Source organism: Rhea pennata, chromosome 27 (assembly GCF_028389875.1).
Source record: "Rhea pennata isolate bPtePen1 chromosome 27, bPtePen1.pri, whole genome shotgun sequence".
NCBI classification, from domain to species: domain Eukaryota; kingdom Metazoa; phylum Chordata; class Aves; order Rheiformes; family Rheidae; genus Rhea; species Rhea pennata.
In genome coordinates, this window is record NC_084689.1 from 2,070,887 (window position 1) to 2,093,140 (window position 22,254).

General features: G+C 74.5%; 2 protein-coding genes across 3 annotated transcripts; one reads left to right on the forward strand and one right to left on the reverse strand.

Annotated features, from left to right (window-relative positions):
- Positions 1 to 767: 767 nt before the first annotated feature.
- Positions 768 to 6,007, forward strand: ISYNA1 (inositol-3-phosphate synthase 1). The gene is made up of 12 exons (XM_062596576.1): positions 768 to 855; positions 1,923 to 1,973; positions 2,401 to 2,525; positions 2,605 to 2,766; positions 2,851 to 2,980; positions 3,062 to 3,255; positions 3,366 to 3,515; positions 3,587 to 3,802; positions 3,907 to 4,071; positions 4,142 to 4,255; positions 4,380 to 4,597; positions 5,715 to 6,007. The coding sequence occupies exons 1-12, from the start codon at positions 768 to 770 to the stop codon at positions 5,923 to 5,925; spliced, it is 1,824 nt and encodes a 607-aa protein (XP_062452560.1). The 3' UTR covers positions 5,926 to 6,007.
- Positions 6,008 to 7,219: 1,212 nt separating this feature from the next.
- Positions 7,220 to 20,749, reverse strand: SSBP4 (single stranded DNA binding protein 4). 2 transcript variants are annotated; one of them, XM_062596523.1, is made up of 18 exons: positions 20,605 to 20,749; positions 18,655 to 18,727; positions 18,313 to 18,374; positions 16,596 to 16,680; positions 11,261 to 11,350; positions 10,653 to 10,736; positions 10,496 to 10,555; positions 10,326 to 10,395; positions 10,153 to 10,223; positions 9,994 to 10,064; positions 9,812 to 9,857; positions 9,667 to 9,702; positions 9,515 to 9,575; positions 9,354 to 9,399; positions 9,111 to 9,157; positions 7,886 to 7,914; positions 7,667 to 7,768; positions 7,220 to 7,523 (listed from the first exon to the last, which is right to left on the reverse strand). In XM_062596523.1, exons 1-18 carry the CDS (start codon positions 20,658 to 20,660, stop codon positions 7,494 to 7,496), a joined length of 1,119 nt encoding a protein of 372 aa, XP_062452507.1. In that variant the 5' UTR covers positions 20,661 to 20,749; the 3' UTR covers positions 7,220 to 7,493. The 2 variants fall into 2 exon arrangements, with proteins under 2 accessions (XP_062452507.1, XP_062452506.1); XM_062596522.1 differs by having other exon boundaries at positions 9,111 to 9,189; positions 9,329 to 9,399.
- Between the last annotated feature and the right edge of the window lie 1,505 nt (positions 20,750 to 22,254).

Consider the following 22,254-nt stretch of genomic DNA (forward strand, 5'->3'; position numbering starts at 1 on the left):
CCCCGGCACCCGCTGAGCCCCCTTTGGCCTTTTCCCTTTTTTCTTTCTATTTCTCGTCCCCCCTCCCCTTTGTGCAGCGGTTTCCGGGTGCCGCCGCTGCCGCTCGCTGGGTCCCGGGGCGGCTCGGCGCTCCGGGCCCCCGGCCAGCCCTGGCAGCCGGGGCGCCGGGCCGCCGGCCCGGGCTCTTGGCCCATTAGCGATTCTGCGAGAGCCGAAACAAGGGAGCCGCGGCGGCGCGGGGCCGAGCGTGGGAGGAGTGGGAAGGGAGCGGGGGAAGGAACAATGGTGGGAGACCTGGGAGGGGGCAAAAAAGGAAAAGCAGTGGAAAAATACCAGTTCTCGGCCCCTGGCAGCGCCGCCCGGACCCTCCCCGCCCCGGGATTATTGGACAAAGAAATGTTATTTTTGTGTCGATGATCTGCTGAGGCACTGGCATTCCAGCGCGGGGCTCCTTGCCGAGGAGCGCCCTGTTCCTCGGCCCCCCGCGCGCCTCCCCGCAGGTGCCGGGGCCGCCGCGCTGAACCCGCCTCGCCCCGGCCCCCGCCAGCACCCGCGCGCTGCCTCCTCCCCTCCCAGGGCGCCGGCGGCCGTGGTGGGGGTGACGGGGTGCTGGTGGGGACAGTGGGGTACTGACCATGGGGTGCTGGTGGCCGTGGTGGGGACAGCAGGTTGCTGGTGATGAGGTGCTAGTGGCTGCGGTGGTGATGGTGGGATGCTGGTGGCCCTGGTGGGGACAGTGGGATGCTGGTGGTGAGGTGCTGGTGGCCATGGTGGTGATGGTGGGATGCCGGTGGCCATGGTGGGGACAGCAGGGTGCTGGTGGTGAGGTGCCAGGGACCATAGTGGGGACAGCAGGTTGGTGGTGGCCACAGTGGGGACAGCGGGGTGCTGGTGGCCATGGTGGCAATGGGGAGGTGCCAGTGGCTATAGTGGGGACAGCGGGGTGCTGGTGATGAGGTGCTGGTGGCCACGGTGGAGACAGTGCAATGCTGGTGGCCATGCTGGCAATGGTGGGATGCCAATAGCCATAGTGGGGCCTGCGGGGTGCCGGTGGTGAGGTGCCAGGGACCATAGTGGGGACAGCAGGTTGTTGGTGGCCACGGTGGGGACAGCGGGGTGCTGGTGGCCATGGTGGCAATGGGGAGGTGCCAGTGGCCATAGTGGGGACAGCGGGGTGCTGGTCAGTGCTGGTGGCCATGCTGGCAATGGTGGGATGCCGATAGCCATGGTGGGGCCTGCGGGGTGCCGGTGGCCATGGTGGCGATGGTGGGATGCTGGTGGCCATGGTGGGGACAGCGGGGTGCTGGTGGCCATGGTGGCGATGGTGGGATGCCGATAGCCATGGTGGGGCCTGCGGGGTGCCGGTGGCCATGGTGGCGATGGTGGGATGCTGGTGGCCGTGGTGGGGACAGCGGGGTGCCGGTGGCCATGGTGGCGATGGTGGGATGCTGGTGGCCGTGGTGGGGACAGCGGGGTGCTGGTGGCCATGGTGGCGATGGGAAGGAGCGGGTGACGGGGCGCTGCTGGCCGCGGTAGGGATGGCGGGGCACGGGTGGCACACTGGCCGGGCAGGGGGACACACCAGGGCGGTGGCGACGAGGCGCTGGCGGCTTTAGCGGGTACCGGGGGGCGGCGGGGGGAGGCGGCGACCCCCTCGGTCCCCCCGGCCCGGCCCGGCCCGGCCCGGCCGCGGCGCCACTTCCCCTTCCCGGGTCAGTCGCCGCCGCTTCCCCTCCCGACGGGGCGGGCGGCGCCGCGGGGGGGGGGGGGGGGGTCCGTGCGGCGCCGGGGGGCGGCGGCGGCCCGGGGCGGGGGGCGGCGCGGATGGAAAGTTTCGGGCTGGGCGGAGCCGGGGGGGGGCGGGCCCGGGCCCCGGGAGCCCATTAAGCGGCGGGAGCCGCGGGGAAGCCCCAGCGCCAGCCCCGGCCGCGCTCGCACCGGCCCCGGCCCGGCCCCGCCGCCGCCGCCGCCCGGTGAGTGTCCGCCCGCGGGGGGGGGGAAGCGGCGGCGGCGGCCCGGGGCCGTCGGGGCAGCGCCCACGGCAGCGCGCGGTCTCGCCGCGCCCTCCGCCTCCCCCCCCCCCCCCCCGGGAGCGGGACGGACCCGTGTCCCCTCCGCCACCGCCGCCGCGCCTCCCCCCCCCCCCCCCCCCGGGGGAGCTGGGGACGGCCCCGGCCCCGTGTCCCCTCCGCCTCCCCCCCCCCCCCCCCAACTCACACCCCTCCGGGAGCGGGACGGGCCCGTGTGTCGTCCTCCCCCTCCGCCCCCCACCCCGGGAGCGGGGCGGCCCCGTCCCGCGGCCCCTCCGGCCGGGGGCCCCGGGCTGCGGGCGGGCGGCGGCCGCGCCGTCCAGCGGGCGGCGGCGGCGGCGGCGGCGACTCCCATTTCCTCCCATTGCAGCCGCGGGAACAATGGCGGAGCCGTTCGTGGTGGAGAGCCCCGACGTCGCCTACGGCGCGGAGTACATCGAGGCCAAGTACACGTACAGCACCGTGCACGTGTGCAAGGAGAACGGCCTCACCAAGGTAGCGGGGGGCGCGGCGGCGGCGGGGGTCTCCCCGCCGCGGGGCCGCCCGCCTCCCGCCCCCTCCGCCCGCCCCGCAGGTGCGCCCCTGCTCGACCCGCTTCACCTTCCGCACGGGGCGGCAGGTCCCCCGCCTGGGCGTGATGCTCGTGGGCTGGGGGGGCAACAACGGCACCACGGTGACGGCGGCCGTGCTCGCCAACCGCCTCGCGCTCTCCTGGATGACCAAGACCGGGCGCAAGGTGAGCGGGGCCGGGGCCGGGGAGCCCCCCGCGCCGCCGCCGCCCCCGCCGCCCCCCGCCCCAGCCCCGCGCTCTCCTTCCCAGAAAGCCAACTACTACGGCTCGCTGCTGCAAGCCTCCACGGCGTGCCTGGGCGCCGGCCCCGCCGGCGACGTCTACGTGCCCTTCCGCGACCTGCTGCCCATGGTGCACCCCAACGACATCGTCTTCGACGGTAGGTGGGTGGCGGCGGCGCGGCGGTGGCGGCCGGACCCACGGCCCGGCCCGGCCCGGCCCGACCCGCCGCGCGCCGCAGGCTGGGACATCTCCTCGCTGAACCTGGCCGAGGCCATGCGGCGGGCGGAGGTGCTCGACTGGCAGCTGCAGGAGCAGCTCTGGCCGCACATGGAGAAGCTGAAGCCGCGGCCGTCCATCTACATCCCCGAGTTCATCGCCGCCAACCAGGAGGAGCGAGCGGACAACGTGCTCCGCGGCTCCAAGGCTGAGCAGGTGCCGGGGGCCGGCGCGGGGCGGGAGGGGGCCGGCGGCGGGGGGGGGGGGGGGCCAGGACCACCCCCCCTGGTGCTGACACCTCCCGTCCTCCCGCTGTGCCGCCCCAGGTGGAGCAGATCCGCCGGGACATCCGGGACTTCAAGGAGGCCAGCGGGGTGGACAAGGTCATCGTGCTGTGGACGGCCAACACGGAGCGGTTCTGCGACGTGGTGCCGGGGCTCAACGACACCGCCGAGAACCTGCTGCAGGCCGTGGAGGTGAGAGCGGGCCGGGGCGGGCCGGGGCGGCCGGGGAGGGGGCCGCGCTGAGCCGCCCCCGCTGCCCGCAGCGAGGCCTCGAGGTGTCCCCGTCCACGCTCTTCGCCGTGGCCAGCATCCTGGAGGGCTGCGCCTACATCAACGGCTCCCCCCAAAACACCTTCGTGCCGGGGGCGGTGGAGCTGGCCGCCCAGCGGCGCGTCTTCATCTGCGGCGACGACTTCAAGTCGGGCCAGACCAAGCTCAAGTCGGTGCTGGTGGATTTCCTGGTCGGTGCCGGCCTCAAGGTGGTGTGCGCGGGGTGGGGTGGGGGCACGCAGCGGGCGCGGGCGGCGCCGGCCATGGGGCGCAGCCGCGGCGTGACCGTCCCGTCCCGTCCCCTTGGTGCCAGACCAAGTCCATCGTGAGCTACAACCACCTGGGCAACAACGACGGGAAGAACCTGTCGGCCCCGCAGCAGTTTCGCTCCAAGGAGATCTCCAAGAGCAACGTGGTGGACGACACGGTGCAGGCCAACCCCGTCCTCTACGGGCCCCAGGACAAGCCCGACCACTGCGTGAGTGCGGGGGGCGGCGCGGGGGGCGGCGCGGGGGGCGCGGCGGGCGCTGACGGGGCCTCGCTCGCAGGTGGTGATCAAGTACGTGCCCTACGTGGGCGACAGCAAGCGGGCGCTGGACGAGTACACGTCGGAGATCATGATGGGCGGCACCAACACCATCGTCATCCACAACACGTGCGAGGTGCGCGGGCAGCGGCGGCACGCCGGCTTGAGGACGTGGGGTGGGGTGGGGTGGGGGGGCATGGCGTGGGGCCGGCGGCTCAGCCCGTGTCCCCCCCACCCCGCACCCCCGCCGCGCCCCGCAGGACTCCCTGCTGGCCAGCCCCATCATCCTGGACCTGGTCATCCTCACGGAGCTGTGCCAGCGCATCACCTTCTGCACCGAGAGCGACCCCGAGTTCCAGGGCTTCCACAGCGTCCTCTCCATCGTGGCCTTCCTGTGCAAGGCGCCCCTGGTGCCCGAGGGCGCGCCCGTCGTCAACGCGCTCTTCCGCCAGCGCAGCTGCATCGAGAACATCCTGAGGTAGGTGCCCGGCCGCCCCCGGGTGCTCCCGCCCCACCTGGGTGTCCTGCTGCCCGGCGCTTCTGGGGCTGATGCTCACGGCGCCCATCGCCCAGGGTGCCCCGAGCTGGTGGGTCCCGATGCCTGCAGTGCCCGGTGCTGGTGGGTCCCAGTGCCCAATGCACAGGGTGCCCCGTGCCTGGGGTGCCCAGCACCCGATGCCAATGGGTCCCAGTACTGAACTCCTGGGCTGCCCAGCACCAGGGGCTCCTAATGCTCAATGCCAGGGGTGCCCAGGGACTAGGGTGCCCAGCACTGGTGGGTCCCACCCCTCAATTCCCAGGCTGCCCAGCACCTGGGGGTCCTAGTGCACAAGGTGCTTCGTGGCCAGAGTGCCCCATGGGTCCCCAGTGCCCAGGCTGCCCAGCACTGGTGGGTCCCAGTGCTCAATGCCCAGGGGAATCCTAACACCGATGAATGCCGGTGCCCAGTGTCCAGGGTGCCCAACGCCAATGGGTCCTGGTGCCCACTGCCCCGGGGACCCATCACCTGGGGACCCGGTGCCCGATGTCCGGGGTGCCCAACACCAATGGGTCCTGGTGCCCACTGCCCCGGGGACCCGTCACCTGGGGGCCCGATGTCCGGGGTGCCCAACACCAATGGGTCCTGGTGCCCGATGTCCAAGGTGCCCAACACCAATGGGTCCTGGTGCCCACTGCCCTGGGGACCCGTCACCTGGGGGCCCGATGTCCGGGGTGCCCAACACCAATGGGTCCTGGTGCCCGATGTCCAAGGTGCCCAACACCAATGGGTCCTGGTGCCCACTGCCCCGGGGACCCGTCACCTGGGGGCCCGATGTCCGGGGTGCCCAACACCAATGGGTCCTGGTGCCCGATGTCCAAGGTGCCCAACACCAATGGGTCCTGGTGCCCACTGCCCTGGGGACCCGTCACCTGGGGGCCCGATGTCCGGGGTGCCCAACACCAATGGGTCCTGGTGCCCACTGCCCTGGGGACCCAGCACCTGGGGACCCAGCACCCCAACACTGAGGGGTCCCAGCACCCCCACCACCAGCAGGTCCCGCGCCGGGGGTCTCCGGGCTCTGACCCCGCCGTGTCCCCCCCTCCCTCGCCGGCAGGGCCTGCCTGGGGCTGCCCCCCCAGAACCACATGCTGCTGGAGCACAAGATGCAGCGGGCGGGCGCGAGCGCCAAGCGCGCCTGCCCCGCGGGGGCCGCCTGCCCCGCCGCCCCCAAGAAGGCGGCCGCCCAGCTCAACGGCCACCCGTGCGCCGGGGGCGCCCGCCGCGCCGCCCCCCCGCCCCGGCTCCGCCTCGACGGGGCCGACTAGCGCCCGCGGGCCCGGCAGGAGCTCAGCCGGGGGGGGGGGCAGCAATGGGGCTGGGGGGGCAGCGGAGCTGTGAACGCCGGCGCTGACCCCCGCGGCTGCAGCGCCCGTGGGTTGGGGGGGGGGGGAGCAAGAGCAAAACCCAGGCGGCTTCTGAAAAAAATCAAATTACATTTATTGATGCAGGTTTTTTTGTTGTTTTGGATTTTTTTTTTGTTTTTGGATTTTTTTTTCCTTTTTTTCTTTTCTCTTTTTTTTAATAAGCAACTTTTTTCCCTCTAAAGACTCTGGAGAATAGAAAGACGGGGGGGGGGGGGGTCCCTACACAGCACAACTACGCCGGGGCCGGGGGCCAGGAATCCCCCCCCCCAGCCCTGGCAGCTTGGGGAGGGGGGTGAAAGGGGGGTGAGGGCGGAGGGGGCTGCATGGTGCCATACCCGGCCCCTGTACAGCCCCCCCCCTTGGTGGGTGGGGGTGGGGGCTGTACAGGGGGAGGGGGCCGGGTCACGCAGCGGCGGGGGTCGGGGGGGTTGGTCACTGAGGTCCTTTTTGTTATAAAAGAGGAGGAAAAAAAATCCTTCATATTAAAGTTTAAAAGTGGTCCCTTCCGCGGGGGGGGGGGGGGGGCGGTCTGGCGCTCGGGGAGGGGGCAGGAAGATCACAGTGCTGGCTGAGCACGCAGACGGGCGGGGGGGTGGTGAGGCGGGGCGCTCTCTGCACTGGGGCTGGCCCTATAGCACCTGCGGGGGGGGGGGGGGGGGGTATGGCTTGGCACCCCCCCCGCCCAGCCTGGCCTGATGCCCGGGGTGGGGGTGGCTGTGCTGTATTTATGGCTCTACCACCCCTCAAGTGTGTGCCCCCCCCCCCCCCCGGGGCTTTGGCAGGGCCAGGATCTGGCTCTGGCCCCATGGCAATTTTCAGGGTTTTTTCTTTTGGGGGGGGGGGGGCCGGACACCTGCCTCGAGTCCCTGTGCAGCAGGGAGGGATGGGGGGGGGGGCCGCAGGGAAGGGTCTTGGGGGCCGGGGGGGTGTCAAGCCCTCCCAGGCAGTGAGCAGGGTTTTTTTTGGGGGGGGGGGGGGGGGGGGAACACGACATTGCTCATTAACAGCTGAGCTAATTGCAAATGAGTGTGTGTGCCCCCCCCCCCCCCACACACACACGGTAGATTTTTTTTTTGGGGGGGGTGTCAGTGCCCACATAGTACCACAAAACGCTCCAAATAAATCCCCCCCCCCCCCCCCCCCCGCCTCCGGGGACAAGACAGGCGCATCCTGGGCTTGGCACCGGTGACCCCCCCCCCCCCCCCCCCCGGACAGTGTGCCAGGTCCGCGGCGGTGCCCGGGGGGGGGGGGGGCAGTTCCTGGGTGATTTTGTTGGCTTCCTCCCGTTCTGCCTGGCGGTTGGTGGGGTGGGGGGGGGGCGGCCGGCTGGCTGGGGCGCTGGGGGGGGGGGTGGGGGGGGGGTTTCCTCCCCCCCCCCCCCCGGCGTGGTTCAAATGCAGAGTTGGGCCCCGCGGGGACGCGCGGGCGGGGGGGGGGGGTCTCCGCGGGGGGGGCCGGCGGAGCTGGGCTCACACGCTCATGGTCATGCTGGGCGAGTACTAGAGAGACGGGAGACACCGGGCCATTAGCGGGGGGGGGGGGGGGGGGGGGGGGGGGCACGCCGCTGGTGCAGCCCCCCCCCCTCCCAAATCCCTCCCAACCCTGTCCCTGGAGGGGGGGGGGGGGGCTCAGCCCTCCTTACGCTGTCGCTCTGGAAGGGGTTGAGGAAGCTGCTGCCCATGTCGCCGTCGTCCCGCGGGGTCCCCGGCGGGTTGCTCATAGCCGCGATGTTGCTCGGCGAGCTCTGCGGGGTGTGGGGGGGTGGGGGGACAGGGACACAGGTCAGGGCCCCCCCGCGGCGCCTGGCGCGCCACAGGACCCCCCACCCCCCGCACCGGCACCGCGGGGCGGCCGCGCTCACCTTGGGCAGCCCGTCCAGGTCCCCGGAGCCTGCAAGGACGAGCGAGCGGCGTTAGCGCCCGCGCCACCGCCCCCGGCGCCCGCCCGTGGCCCCCGGCACGCCGGCAGCACCGCCCGGGAGCACGGACACGGGCCGCGGTGGCCCAGTGCAGTGGCCCGGCGCGGTGGCCCGGCGCGGTCCCCGGCAGCCCGCAGATGGAGCTCACGGACCGCAGGATGCTGCCAGCTGCTTCCGCGCTCGCCCGGGCCAGCAGCATCCTGCCGCTGCAGGGGACCGTGGCCACCACCACCACCACCACCAGCACCGGGGTGTCCCAGGAGCGTCCTGCCGCTGCAGGGGACCGTGGCCACCACCACCACCACCAGCACCAGCACCGGGGTGTCCCAGGAGCATCCTGCCCCTGCAGGGGACCGTGGCCACCACCAGTACCACCACCAGCAAGCACCAGGGTGTCCCAGGAGCATCCTGCCGCTGCAGGGGACCGTGGCCACCACCACCACCACCAGCACCGGGGTGTCCCAGGAGCGTCCTGCCCCTGCAGGGGACCGTGGCCGCCACCACCACCACCGCCAGCACCACCGGGGTGTCCCAGCAGCATCCTGCCGCTGCAGGGGACCGTGGCCACCACCACCACCAGTACCACCAGCACCGGGGTGTCCCAGGAGCATCTTGCCACTGCAGGGGACCGTGGCCACCACCAGCACCACCAGCACCGGGGTGTCCCAGGAGCATCCTGCCCCTGCAGGGGACCGTGGCCACCACCACCACCAGTGCCGGGGTGTCCCAGGAGCATCCTGCCCCTCCAAGGGACTGTGGCCACCACCACCACCACCACCAGCACCGGGGTGTCGCAGCAGCATCCTGCCGCTGCAGGGGACCGTGGCCACCACCAGCACCACCACCAGGGTATCCCAGGAGCATCTCCACCGCTGCAGGGGACCATGGCCACTGCTGTGTCCCAGAGCATCCTCACCACCGCACGGGACTGCTGCCACCACCCCTGGAGCATCCCCACCACCACTGCAAGGGACAGCTGCCGCCACCACCCTGAGAGGTCCCAGGAGCCTCCCCGTCGCCTAAGGGACTGCTGTCACCAGGGCGTCCCTGCTCCCGCAGCCGGCGCTGGAGCCGCCGGCGCGGGCAGCACGGGTGGGCTCGCAGGGCTCCCTGGGCCCTCCTGGCCCCAGAAGGCGCTGGAGGGGTCCTGCCCGCCCCCAGTACCCACCTAAGGATCCGTTCATGTGGTGGGGCTCCATCGCGCTCATCCCCCCCATGGGCCCGTCGGGCCCGGGCCCCATGGGGAACTGCAAGGCAAAGAGCAGGTCAGCGCGGTGGGGACGGACGGGGGGACCCCCCGGGATGGTGTGTGCATGGGGGGGGGGGGACACGACACAGGGGCACGCACGGCTCTGGGGTGTCCCCCCCCCGGTCACAGCCACTCACGCTGGGCCGGCTGCCCGCGGGCCCGATGGGGTTCATCATGGTGTACATGTTCTCGCTGGAGTTGGTGGAGTCTGCGGGGAGGACGGGGCGGGGGGGTCAGCATGGCCGGGACCGGGGGGGGACGGGGCTGCCGGCTGCCCCTCCTGCCCCCCCGGCATCCCCGTCCCCATCTCGCCGCACACTCACCTCCGGGGCTGGGCATGATGGGGGTGCCGGGGGGGCCGCCGCCGCCGCCGCCGGGGGGGCCCTGCGGGGAGGAGAGGGGCTCGGAGGGCTGCGGAGGGGTCTGCCGGCGGCGCCCCCCCCCCCCCTTCCCCGCAGCCCACCCGGATACTCACCACGTAGTTCCCGGGGGACGAGGAGGAGTAAGCGATCTGGGGGGGCGGGAGGGGGGACACAAGAGGGACGGTGTCAGCCGGAGCGGTGGGGGGGCACGGAGCCCCCCCGCACCCCCCTGCCTCCCGCCGGCCCCCCGGCACTTACGGGGTTGGCGCTGGGGCTAGGCCAGGGCCCCCGGCCGCCGGGGCCCCTGCAAGAGAAGCGGCGGGTGGTGAGAAGGGCTCTGCCCACGCCGGGCCCCGCTCCCCGGCCGGGGCGGGGTTTTTTTTTGGGGGGGGGCAGGGGGCAGACGCCAGGGGTGTTTTTGGGGGGGTTGGGGTCCTCACATGTTCATGGCCGGCATGCCCGGGCCGGCCAGCGAGCTGGGGGGGGGCCGCATCCCGCTGCTGCCGTAGGTCTGCAAGGGAAAGGTGGGCAGTGAGGGGGGGGGTCGGGACCCAGGCCCCCCTCTCCGTGCCCCCCCCCCCCCCCCAACGCTGGCTCACCTGCGGTGCCATCCCGGCCATGCCGCGCGGCGGGTTCATCCGCTGCATCGGGCCCCCCATGTTCGGATGCCCTGCGGAAAAGGGGAGGGCGGCTGAGCGGGGCCGCCGGCGGGGGGGGACGGACAGACACACGGACGTACCGCGTGGCTGGGGGGGGGGGGACCCCGACTCACCCTGTGATCGTGCGCCGGGGTCCATGGCGTTCGGCAGCAGCGGCTGGGAGCCTGGGACGCCCACGGGAGGCTGCGGGGAGACGGCGGGCGGCCGTGAGGGTGCCGCGGGGCCCCCCCAAGTGCTGTCCCCATCCCCCCCCCCCCGTCATGCTCTGCCGCCAGCAGCTCACCTGGTTTGGCATCCGGAGCGAGGGCCGGGGGCCGCCGGGGTACCGCGGGGACATGAACGGCTGCAAGGGACGGAGCGGGGCGCTGAGCCGGGGGGGGGCCACCCCGGGGCGCAGCGGGGGGGGGGGGAGGGGGGGGTGGCTCTGCCCTGGGCCTTACCTGGCTGTGGGGCCCCATCATGGGGGCGCTGGGGTTGTGGGGCGGAGGTTGTGCGTGGGGCGACGGCTGAGAGCCCGGAGGTCCCTCCAAGAGCCAGGAAACGCGGGGTCAGAGCCGGCCGCCGCCCCGGCTGCCGGGACCCCCCCACCCCGGCGCGCCGCCCGCAGGGCTGCGAGCTCGGGCGCGCGTGCACGCACCTGTGCACGCACGCACGCACATGTGCACGCACACACGCACGCGCCTGTGTGCACACACACGCACATGCCTGTGCATGCACACACGTGCCTGTGCACGCACGCACGCGCCTGTGCATACGCACACACGCACATGCCTGTGCATGCATGCACGTGCCCGTGCACACACACATACACGCACATGCCTGTGCACGCACGCACGTGCCTGTGCATGCACGCACACACACACGCACATGCCTGTGCACGCATGCACGTGCCTGTGTGCACACAAACACGCACGCACATGCCTGTACATGCATGCACATGCCTGTGCATGCACGCACACGCGTGTGCATGCCTGCCCACGCGCGCTCGCAGGGCGGCTGGCGCCGGGCCCGGGGCTGGGGGGGGCCGGCGGGGCTGGGGGGGCCGTACCTGAAAGAAGCCGGGCGGCACGGGCGCTCCCGGTATGCCGTCGCCGGGGGGCAGGTTCCCCATCACCGGGCTGGGCGCCGCCGCCGCGCTCTGCGGGGGAGCGAGAGCTCAGCGCGCCCCCCCCCCGCCCCGACCCTCCCCGGCCCCCCCCCTCCCCGGCAGCGGCCCCGGGGCCCCCCGGCGGCGCGGGACGGCCGGCCCTGCCTGCGCAGCTGCTCCGGCGCCGCGTCCCGGGGCGCCCGGCGCGCACCCAGAGCGAGCCCCGGCCCCCGCCCCGGCCCCCCGCCCCGGCCCCGGCCCCGGCCCCCCACTCCGGCCCCCCGCCCCGGCCCCCCGCCCCGGCCTCCGCCCCGGCCCCGCAGCCCGTCTGCTCCGCGGCCGGCCGGCCCCGCTCTCCGCTGTGCGAGCGAGAGGGTAGAGCGCGGAGAACCCCCGTCCGTCCCCCCCCCCCCCCCCCGCCCCGCCAAGGGGCCGGTACGACGCGACGCGGAGGGCCGGGGAGGGGGCCCCCGCGGGTGCCGGGGGGCTGCGGGCAGGGGGGCTGCGGGCAGGGGGATCTGGCCCCGCTCGCCTGCCGGCCCCGGCCCGGGGGGAGCTGTTAAACGGGAAGGAATGCGCTGGCTTTCCGGCGCGGCCCCTCGCGCTGTCTCCGCCACAACTGGTTTCAATTTGAACGGGAGGAGGAAGGGGGAGGGATGGGCCGGCGGCGCGCTGCCCCTCCGAGCCGGTGCGGGGGGCCCGGGCGGCCGCGCACGCCGTGGGGCCGGCTGCATGCACCGTGGGGCCAGCCGTGCACGCCGTGGGGCAGCCCGCGCGCCGTGGGGCCGGCTGCATGCACCGTGGAGCTAGCCGTGCACGCCGTGGGGCAGCCCGCGCGCCGTGGGGCAGCCTGCGCACCGTGGGTCTGGCTGCATGCGCCGTAGGTCTGGCTGCATGCGCCGTGGGGCAGCCCGCGCGCCGTGGGGCCGGCGGCGCGCCGCGGTCACGACGGCCCCGGCCTCCCGGAGCCGCGGGGGTTTTTATCCCCGCGCGCGGGTCGCGGCTCCCCCCGCGCCGTCCCCACCTGGCAGCGGGCAGCTCCGCGCAGGAGCCCGTGACTCATTTAAATGAACCGTGACTAATCCCTGCCACGACAGATGTCACCAATCCAGCGAGCGGGCACCGCGCGCCCGGGCTCCCGCGCCCGCCCCCTCCCCGAGCCGCCGAGCCGCCCCGGCACCGGGCGGCTGCACACGCGTGACGCCTGGCACACGGGACGTGCCAATGCTCAGGTCACGCCTGGCACATGGGACACGCCAGTGCACACTGCATGGCACATGGGTCACGCCTGGTGCACAGGTCACGGCTGGCACATGGAACATGCCAGGTGCACACGTGCATGGCACATGGGTCACGCCTGGTGCACAGGTCACGGCTGGCACATGGGACATGCCAGGTGCACACGTGCATGGCACATGGGTCACGCCTGGTGCACAGGTCACGGCTGGCACATGGGACATGCCAGGTGCACACGTGCATGGCACATGGGTCACGCCTGGTGCACAGGTCACGGCTGGCACATGGGACATGCCAGGTGCACACGTGCATGGCACATGGGTCACGCCTGGTGCACAGGTCATGGCTGGCACATGGAACATGCCAGGTGCACACGTGCATGGCACATGGGACACGCCTGGTGCACAGGTCACGCCTACCACATGGAACATGCCAGGTGCACACGTGCATGGCACATGGGTCACGCCCAGCCCCTAGGACATTGGTCATACCTGGCACACAGGTCATGCCTAGCACCTGAGACACGCCAAGTGCGTGGGCCATGCCAAGTGCACAGGTCATGCATGGCACGTGGGTCATGCCTAGCACACGGGTCGCGCCAGGTGCGCACGGCACGTGGATCACGCCAGGTGCAGGGGCTGAGCACGGCGCGGGGGTCCCGCCTGGCGCGTGGGTCCCGCCTGGCGTGGGGGTCTCGCCTGGCACGGGGGTCCCGCCTGGCGTGGGGGTCCCGCCTGGCGCGTGGGTCTCGCCTGGCGCGGGGGTCTCGCCTGGCACGGGGGTCCCGCCTGGCGTGGGGGTCCTGCCCGGCGCGGGGGTCCCGCCTGGCGTGGGGGTCCCGCCTGGCGCGGGGGTCTCGCTTGGCACGGGGGTCCCGCCCGGCGCTCCGAGCACGCCAGGTGCCCGGGACACACGCGGCGCGCGGGATGCAGTGGATGCGCGGGACCCACGCGGGTCGGCACCGGGCCGGAGCCGCGGGGGGGGGGGGGGTCGGGGGGCGGCGGCGGGGTGGGGGCGCCCTCGCAGCCCCCCCCCCCCCGCCCCGTGCAGCGGGCGCAGCTGAACTCTCTTTCCAGCCGCGCACAAATCATGTGCGAGACAATGGCGGGTCTGTGCAGGCGGCCAAAACCAACAGCGCCGCGGCCGGCGGCCAGCAGCACCCCCGCGGCCGCCCCCGCCGCCCCCCCGCCGCATTCCTCCCCGGTAACCCCCTCGCCCCCCGCCCCGGCCCCCCGCCGCCAGCCTTCGCGGAGGGGGCGGGGGGGGCACGGCGGAGCCGGCCCCGGGGCAGGGCCGCCCGGCGCTGGGTGGGTGGGTGGGGGTCCGCGGGGAGCGGGGCCGAGGGGGGCCGGGGGGGGGGGGCGGGGGGGGCCAGGGCCCCGCGCCCCCAGCACGCGCTCGGCGCCGCATCCCTGCGCGCCCGGGTGCTGGGACGCGTCGGCTCCGCTCCCGGCCCGGAACGGGTGCCGGGGCTCAGCGCCGGGTCCCCCGAGCGCCACGGGGCGGGCGAAGGACCCGCGGGGCTGCAGCGGGACCCCCCCCCCCAACATGCCGCTGTCACCCCCCCCCATGCCGCTGTCACCCGGCGCAGCGATGCAAAGCAGCAGTTGCCATGGCAACAGGTGGGGGAGTTTTGGCTTCTCCCGCAGGCATCCAGGGCAGGAGAGAGGGAGGGAAAGCGGGGGGGGGGGGGGCGGGAAGGCCGGGCCCCCCCAGGCCCCCCCGGGCCCCCGCTGCAAAGCGCGACCGAGCAGGGCTCCCCCCGCCCCGCGACCGCCCCGTCCCGCCGGACGCTGCGCCGCATCCCCGGCTCGGCTGGCGGCGAAGCGCAGCCCGGCGCAGCCGTGCCGGGCGGGCGGGATGCTGGGGAGCTGCCGCGGCTCTCGCCGTGCCCCCCCACCCGGTCCCCCCCACCGCTGCGCCGGCTGCAAGGCAGCACTGCCATGGCAACGGGGCCGGACCGGCGCGGTGGCGGCGGCGTCACCGCATCCGGAGCCTCGCTGATTGCAGAATGGGAACGGGCTCCACGCGGTGCCGGGGGGGGGGGGGGGGGGGGCGCCGAGCTCGGCCCCGGTGGGGCTGCTGCACGCGCGTGTGCACGCCGGCGAGCCGCCGTCCCTGCGGGCAGCCCCCGCCGGCGGGGCCCGACCCCCGCCCCGCTGCGCCCGGCTGCTCAACGCGCCTCGCCAACGCCAAGCGACCGACGGCCCCGGGGAGCGGAGCTGTGACGCGGGGCGGCCGAGGACGCGGCAGCGCGGGAGAGCTGGCGGACAGGCCGTGCCCCGGTGCCGCCGGCGGGGCAGAGGCAGCGACGTGCCGGCGCTGCAAAGGGCCCCGCTCCCAGCCCGGCTCTGCCACCTTCCCCGCGCAGGGCGCTCGCCGTGGGCGCCGGGCTCCCGGCGGCGGCACGGAGCGGGGCTGAGCGGCACGACGGAGCAGCTCCGCGCGGCTCCGGCCCCTCTCCAGTGGGACGGGGAGGAGCAGAGGTCCAGGGAGACGGTGGAGGGCAGAGCGGGTCTTGCAGCATCTTGCTGCACCCGACATCCCATGGCATCCTGCAAACCGCATCCCGGAGCATCCCGCAGCATCCTGCATCCTGGGGCATCCAGCAGCACCCCACAGCATCCTGCAACCTGCATCCTGCAGCATCCCGCATCCCACAGCATCCTGCAACCTGCATCTCGCAGCATCCGGCCACATCCTGCATCCCACAGCATCCCGCGGCCTCCGCCGGCTCCCCCAGCGGGTCCCCACGGCGCCAGGACCCAGACCTCGGATCCCTCGCGCCCTCCCCAGTGCCGGTCCCGCCGCGGCCCAGGCGCCCGCCCCGCGTGCCCAGCCGCACGGGCGGCCGCGGGGAGGCTGGCAGCCCGCGGGCGAGGCGGCACGCAGCGACGGGGCCGGCCGTCGCGAGGGCAACCGGCCCGCGGCAGCTAGTCAAACACGGCCAGCCGGCGGCCAGCGGCCGCGCTGTTGACTCTGTGCCAATGATTAACTCGGCGATAGCCCCGCGCCGATAAGGCCCGGAGCTGCCGGAGGGAGCGTCGATCCCCCGGAGCCCGGGGCAGGCGACGAGCCCCAGCGTCCCGGGGTGGGCTCCGAAGGGGGACCCCAGCGAAGCCACCGGCCCGGCTCCGGTGCCAGGCCTGGCACGGTGCCCCGGAGCCAGACGCAGCCGAGAAGTGAGAACACATTTGCTGGCTGCTCGCGGCTCCCGAGCTGGCTGCCGGGGGTAATTTTCTCCAGATGTCCCCTCGTTTCCCCTCCCGCGGCCCGGCGGGCTCCCCCCAGCGCCCGGCCCCATGGCCGGCGGGGTCCCGAGGGGGCCCGCGGGGCCGGCTCCGCTCGGGGGCTCGCGGGCACGGGCGCCCCGGCACCGAGCCGCCACGCAGCGGGCGCCAGCTCCCCGGCGGGGCGAGATCTCGCCGCGGCGGAGCGGGAGTCGCCCTCGCCTTTCCCCGGCCGGCGCCGCGGCATCCGTGCGGACGCGGTGCGGTGCAAAACGCGGGCTCGGTCACAGGCTGCACGAAGCCCGGCTCGGCGCTCGGCTGCCGCGGCGCTGAGCGCGGTGCCCCCGCCGTTGCGCTCGGGTGCGCGAAACGGGAAAGGGGGACAGAGCCGCCCCCTCCCCACCCCTGCAGCCCCACGGCTCCTGGGAGCGCACACGCGTGTGCGCGCAGCCCCGGGGCAAGCTCGGGGCAAAGCGCCGTGCCCGGCGCTCCCGCGCTCCGTCCCCACCGGGAAGTGAGGGGAGGGCAGCGCTGGCGGGGGGGCGCCGGGCTGGCGGGGGGGATGGGCACGGTGGGGCATGCTGGGGTCCCGGCTGGGGGGGGGGGCGGGGGGAGCGCCGGGCCCCCGGGGATTACCCCTCCCCGCACCGCACCGTGCAAAATAGGTCACGCCGCGCTGCCGAGGACGGCGCTGGCAGAGAGCGCGTTAACCCCCACGGCGCCGGCGCGGCGGGGGGGGGGGGGGACACGGGACGCCTGGCGCTGCTGGGGCGGGGTGGCCCCGGGGTCCCCCGTGCCCGCGGCACCCCGACGTCCCCCAGGGCACTCACGTAGTCGTGGAACGCCTTGGCCTCGCTGGAGTGCTCACACGTTTCCCGGCGGTCGGGAGCGGCGCAGTACAGGTCCCAGAAGACGCTGCGGGGAGAAAGGGTCCGTCAAGGGGTGGGGAGTGGGGGGAGCCCCGTTCCCCAGCCTCCCCGGCCCTGCAGAAACCCCCCCCTCCCGGCCCCCCCCCCACCCGCGGGAGCAGGGCTGCGGCTGAGCCCTGCCGCGCTCGTGCCGCCCGTGCAGGCGGGAGCCGGTACCCGGCCGCGCGCGCACGTGCGCTGGCAGCGCCTCGGCCAACGCGTCCCGGCGAGCGCCCGGACCCTTCCCCGGCTGCAGTCTGGGCCTCCCGCCGCCGCCGGCTCCCGCCTGGCCCCGTGGCTCCACCGCAGAGTGTTTTCCCTGGAAACCGTTGCTACGAACATCAGCTGGAGCCCCAGCGCGAATTCCTGGGACTTGACATCAGGCTGCAGCATCCTGGGGCTGGGGGGGGAGCCGGGCCGTGCCGGGCCGTGCCGGGTGGGCTCCGATGCCCGTGCCCCTCCTCACCCCCGGGACCGGCCGAGGGACCGCAATCCCGGGCAGTTTACGAGGAGCCGTGGGGCAGAGCTGGGGCTGAGCACCCCAGGGGAGACGCCGGTCCTGCGCGCTGCGTGGTGCCCACGGGCAGCGGTGGCACGGCAAGGGCGAGCTGCCGAGCGAGCGGCAGCCGGAGGGTTAACGGGCTGCAAATCGCCCCCCCCCCCCCACCAGCGCCGCCACCCCCTCCCCGCCGCTGCCGATATAAATCACCCGCTAATAGTTTATTGGAAAGGGCTAAATACTGAATGCGCAGGCATGGGGCGGGCGGGCAGGCGAAGCCGCCGCGGGCGGCCACCGGGGCAGCGGGGCCGGCGCCCAGCCGCCCGCATCGGCGCCGAGCGGCGGCCCCGGGTCCCCGGGGGTGCCGTGCATCCCGGGACCGCCGGGGCCGGGATGGCTCGCTGCAGCCCCGGGGTCTGCGCCCCCGGCGGGTCCTTCCCGCGCGGACCGGGGGCCGAGCGTCGCAGCGCCGCGGTGGGACGCGGCCCGATTCCCGCGGGATGCTGCGGGACGCGGGAGCAGCCGCGGGGCTCCGCACCCTCCCCGCGCTTGGGGGGCGGCGGGAGGCGAGACGGGAGGATTTGCACCCCCACACACACACACACACCACCACCGGGACGGCCGGGACCGGGCGCAGGCTCCTCGCGGCCGCTTCGCCGCGGGGCTGCGGACGGGGCCGATCTCCCGCGCCGCGGCGGCATCGGCCCTGCTCGCAGCCCCGTCCCCGGGAGGCCGGTGGAAACCCCCCGCCCACCCCCCTCGCCGCCTTTCGGATCGCGCTTTATGCCTTTTCGGGGCCGGCCAAATTGGATCCATATGTCGGAGCTGGGCTCGGCGGGGCCCAGCCGGGGTGGGGGGGCCGGGGCATATCCGGGAAGCGAGACGGGGAGGGGGGGAAGCGCCTCTCGCAAAGGCAGCGGGGTGGTGGCGGTGGCGGGGGGGGGGAAACCCGAAATCCAGCCTGGTGCTGATGGGAAAAGCAGAGCGGCAGGTTTATGGGGTACGAGGTGACGTGTCGGCAGCGGAGGGACCGGCGAGCGGAGACGGGAGCCGTGGGGCGGGGGGGATGGCAGCCCCCGGCCCCTCTCCGGCAGCTCTTCCCGCGTGCCCCGCCGGCCTGCGCCCCCGGCCAGCGCTTACCACCACCACGAGTGCAGGAACCCCGGGGGCTCTCCCAGCGTGATGTTCTTCTCCCATCGGATCTGCGGGGGTGGAAAAAAAAGGGCAGGGAACGAAGGGGGGGGGTTATCACCGTCCCGGCCGGCCACGGCAGGGCCCCCGCTCTTGGGCCGGCCGCGCCGGCTGCTCCTTGCCGAGGGACCCGCGCGGCGAGAGGCAGCCCGGGGAGGGGGCTCGGAGCTGGCAGATCTCCCTCCGGAGCGCGCAGAGCCCCGCCAAGGCCTCGGGACAGCGCGCGCCGGGGAGGGGAACGGGGGCCGCGCGGGGCCGGGACGCCGGCGCAGAGCGGGATCCCGCTCCTACCTCCGACAGGAAGGTCTGTGCGGATTTCTGGGCTCCCACGTGCAGCAGGTACTCGTAAACGTACAGCGCCAACCTGCGAGGATGGAGAGCGCGTCGGGGCCGGCCCCGAAACCCCGCCGCAAGCGCCCTTCCCGGGGCAGAGCCGCGCGAAGCGTCTCCCGACGGCCCGACACGAGCAAGGGCGCGGAGGGACGAGCCGGGCTGCCGCCGCGCACGGTCCGGCCGCCCCGGCGCCGCTCCCTGCTCTCCCCCGTCCGTTTGCCGGCTGCAAAACGTCAATTATTCCCAGCGTCCCGTGAAGGTTTAAAAGCCAGCCAGGATGCGAGAAAACCCGGAGCGCCAGCGTCCCTCCTTGCTGGTCCGGTGGGGAGGCACACGAAGGCACCGGGATCCGGCTTGGCACCGGGATCTGACGCCACCGGGACCGGGCACGGGAAAGGAGCAACGGCTCCGACCCGAAACCCCGGGACCCCGTGCCCGGCCAAAGTCCCCCCACGTGCACGGGGAGCGTGACCGGGCACCCGCCGGGAATGCCGTTAGCGGGGTGATGAGAGTTGCGGACGGATCCTCCCTTAAATAAAACGGGGGAACTAGCTCCCCGGGGCCGGCGGCTCCCGCACCCGGAGCTGCAGACAAAAGGCCGGAGCCGTCCGGCAGCCCCGGGCTCGGCTCCGTCTCCCGGGGCCGCTGGCACAGCCGCCTGGCACGAAACCTTATCTGCGCTGGCAGGAGCCTTCCTAATCCCCACGCTCGCGGCCGGGGCTGCTCCCGGCGGTGGGGCCGGGCCCCAGCCGGGGTTTTCCTCCGTCCCTGGGGTGCCGGCACCTCTCTGCGGCGTGGGACGGGGTGGCCACGCGGGATCCGGGCGTCCGGCCCCGGAGGAGCCTCCTTCGGGGCGAAGGATGCAGCATCCCGGCCGGCCTCTCCCGGGTACCCGGGGCTAAAAGGAGCCAGCGGCAGCGCGGCGCAGGGGCACCCCGGGGCGGAGGTGTCGGAGCCCCCCCGTAAAGGCGTCCCCGGGGGCATCGTGGTGGCAGCACGAACCTGGCCGGGCTGCGGGGGGCGGGGGGAGCGTCGGAGCGGGGAGGGCACCGGCACAGGCATCCCGCCTGCATCCCGCACGCATCCCGCACGCATCCCTCCGGCATCCCGCTCGCATCCTGCACACATCCCTCCAGCATCCCGCCCGCATCCCTCCGGCATCCCGCCCTCATCCTGCTCGCATCCCTCCAGCATCCCGCTCACATCCCGCCCGCATCCCGCCGGCCGGTTGGCAGGGTGCAAGCACGGGCCGCCGGGGGCTCCGCGGCTGCGGGCGGGCGCCGCACGTGGGGACGAGGGGAGGGAACCGGCCGAGGAGCCGGGCCGAGCCGGGCCGTGCGGGACACCCGTGCCCCCTGCGCACGCAGCTCCCCTCCGCGGCGGCGGGACGGCGGGACGGAGGCCACCCCGGGTCCCGCGGGGATGCCCGCGGTGGTGCCGGAGCTGCCTCTCCGGGGGCGGGGGGTAGCGGGGGGGGGGGGGGGGGACACACGCAGCAGCCGGCCCGGGGCAGCCCGCGGCGGGCTCGGGGCTCGGCCCCACGGCTGGGGGGGCACCTCGGGGGGGGGAGGGGGGGGCCGTGGGGCGGGGGCGCCCCGAGGTGGCGCCGCGGCGGGGGTCGCGGCTGCCAGGAGCCTCCTCAGGCTGGGGAGGGAGCGGGGGGACGCACCGGGGCACCGAGGGACACCGGGGGGGTCGGGGGGGGGGGATGCACCGGTGGCCCCGGGGAGGGGGTGGGGGGGGGGCAGGACGGCTCCCGGCCCCCCCCGCAGCGACCGGGCAGCGGCGGGGCGGAGCCGCCCCCCCCCCCCGCGCCCCGGCTCCGCGCCGCCGCCGCCGCCGCCGCCAACTTCCCGGCCGCGCCGCCCGCCCCGGCAAACTTCCGCGCCCGCGGGGGCCCGCACTCACTTCTCGCGGGCCTGGCCGTCGGAGGGCACGCCGGAGCCCTTGCCCTTGGCGTACATGGCGGGGCGCGGCGGGAGCCACCACCTGTCACGGGGAGCGGGCGGCGCGGCCCCCCGCCGCCATCCCGGCACCGGCACCGGCAGCGGCTGCGGCCGCGCGCCCGGCCGCGAGCCCGGCCGCGCGCCCGGCCAGGCGCGCGCGCGCGCGCGCGCGCGCGCGCGCGGGGGGGAGCTTGAAACCGCCGCGCGGGGCCCGGGGGTCCCCGCCGCCGCCGCCGCGCGCGCGCGCCCGCCTTTCCCCCCCTCCCTCCTTCCCCGCGCGCCGGCTGTTCCAGGAACGCGGCCGCCCCCCCCTCCCCTGCGCCCGCTGCCCCGCCGCTCTTAAAAGGGCGATGGCAGCGCTGTCGGCGGGGCCCACGCGCGACGCGCGCGCTGGCGCGCGCCGGGACGGTATGGTGTAGCGGTGGCGGAGGCGCCACCGCGGGGGGCGACGCGTGGAGACAGACACGGAGGACGCGGCGGGGGGATCAACTGGGACGTGGGGATGCAGAGATAAGGACACCGACATGGGGGACAGGGAGGGGGACACGGACACGGGGACGTGGACATGGGGACAAAGACACGAGGGGAAGCACAGGGACACGGGGACGCGGACACGAGGGACGCGGACATGGGGGGACGTGGGGGCAGACACGGGATGCAAACATGAGGCACAAAGGACATGGGAGATGGGGACAGGGACCCAGGGGACTCGGCAGGGTGTGGACACGGGGGGGGGGGGTGGACAGGCCTGGCGCCAAGGGCATGGGGCCACCGACACGGGCCCGGCCTGGGGACACAGCTGTGGAGGTGTGGGCACGGGGACACCACCGCCGCACAGAGACACGGACACGCACAGCCTCCGCCTGGGGACACGCTGCACGCGCACCCACCCGGGCACGGGCTGCAGGGACACAGGCGTGCACGCAGGCGTGCACGAACACACACGCAGGCGTGCACGCAGGCATGCACACGCTCGCGGACATGCACGGGCACGCACACACGTGCACACGGGCATGCACGGGCATGCGCTGGCCTGCAGGCATGTGCATGCACACAGGCGTGCACACGCACACAAACACAGCCCTCATGTGGAGACCCCCGACCTCAGCCCTGGGGCGCAGGAGACCCCCCAGAGCCCACGAGGGTGCAGGGGATCCTGCAAGGAGCCTGATCCTGCACACAGCGCAATCGCTCCTGCGGCCGGGTGCTCGGCACTGCCTCCCCCCCAGGGGTGCAGAGCCTGGTGGCAGTAGGGTGGAGCAGTGATGCCCTCTGCCTCCCTAATAAAGCATGTGAGCGACTTAATTGTGCAAACGTGTAATTAATAACCAACGAAACTGCACGCACTGGGCGTGCTTCCACGGCAACCGCACTGGCACCCTTGGAGGGGACGGCGCTGGGGCTGCAAAGGCCCCCGGAGACGGAGCCCCGTTACCGGAGCCGCCATCCCCGCGGCTGCACCGGCTGCAACGCTCCAGCCCCGACCCCAGCTGCGTCGCCGGGTCCCTTCGCAGCCCCCCCAGGCTGTGGCCGCCCCGACGCCGGGGTGAGGGGCACACGCGGGCCGGCAGCGGAAGCGGGAGGGCAGCGCCTGCCTGCGAGAGCGGCTGCG

Excerpts from the sequence above, each read along its gene's own strand:
- SSBP4 (XM_062596522.1), bottom strand. The coding sequence starts at position 20,660 with ATGTACGCCAAGGGCAAGGGCTCCGGCGTGCCCTCCGACGGCCAGGCC. Across the intron at positions 18,728-20,604 it reads GACGGCCAGGCCCGCGAGAA|GTTGGCGCTGTACGTTTACG; the intron begins GTGAGTGCGGGC and ends CCATCCTCGCAG. Across the intron at positions 10,065-10,152 it reads TGGCCGGGATGGCACCGCAG|ACCTACGGCAGCAGCGGGAT; the intron begins GTGAGCCAGCGT and ends TTTCCCTTGCAG.
- ISYNA1 (XM_062596576.1), top strand. The coding sequence starts at position 768 with ATGGTGGTGATGGTGGGATGCCGGTGGCCATGGTGGGGACAGCAGGGT. Across the intron at positions 2,767-2,850 it reads TGACCAAGACCGGGCGCAAG|AAAGCCAACTACTACGGCTC; the intron begins GTGAGCGGGGCC and ends TCTCCTTCCCAG. Across the intron at positions 3,256-3,365 it reads GCGGCTCCAAGGCTGAGCAG|GTGGAGCAGATCCGCCGGGA; the intron begins GTGCCGGGGGCC and ends GTGCCGCCCCAG.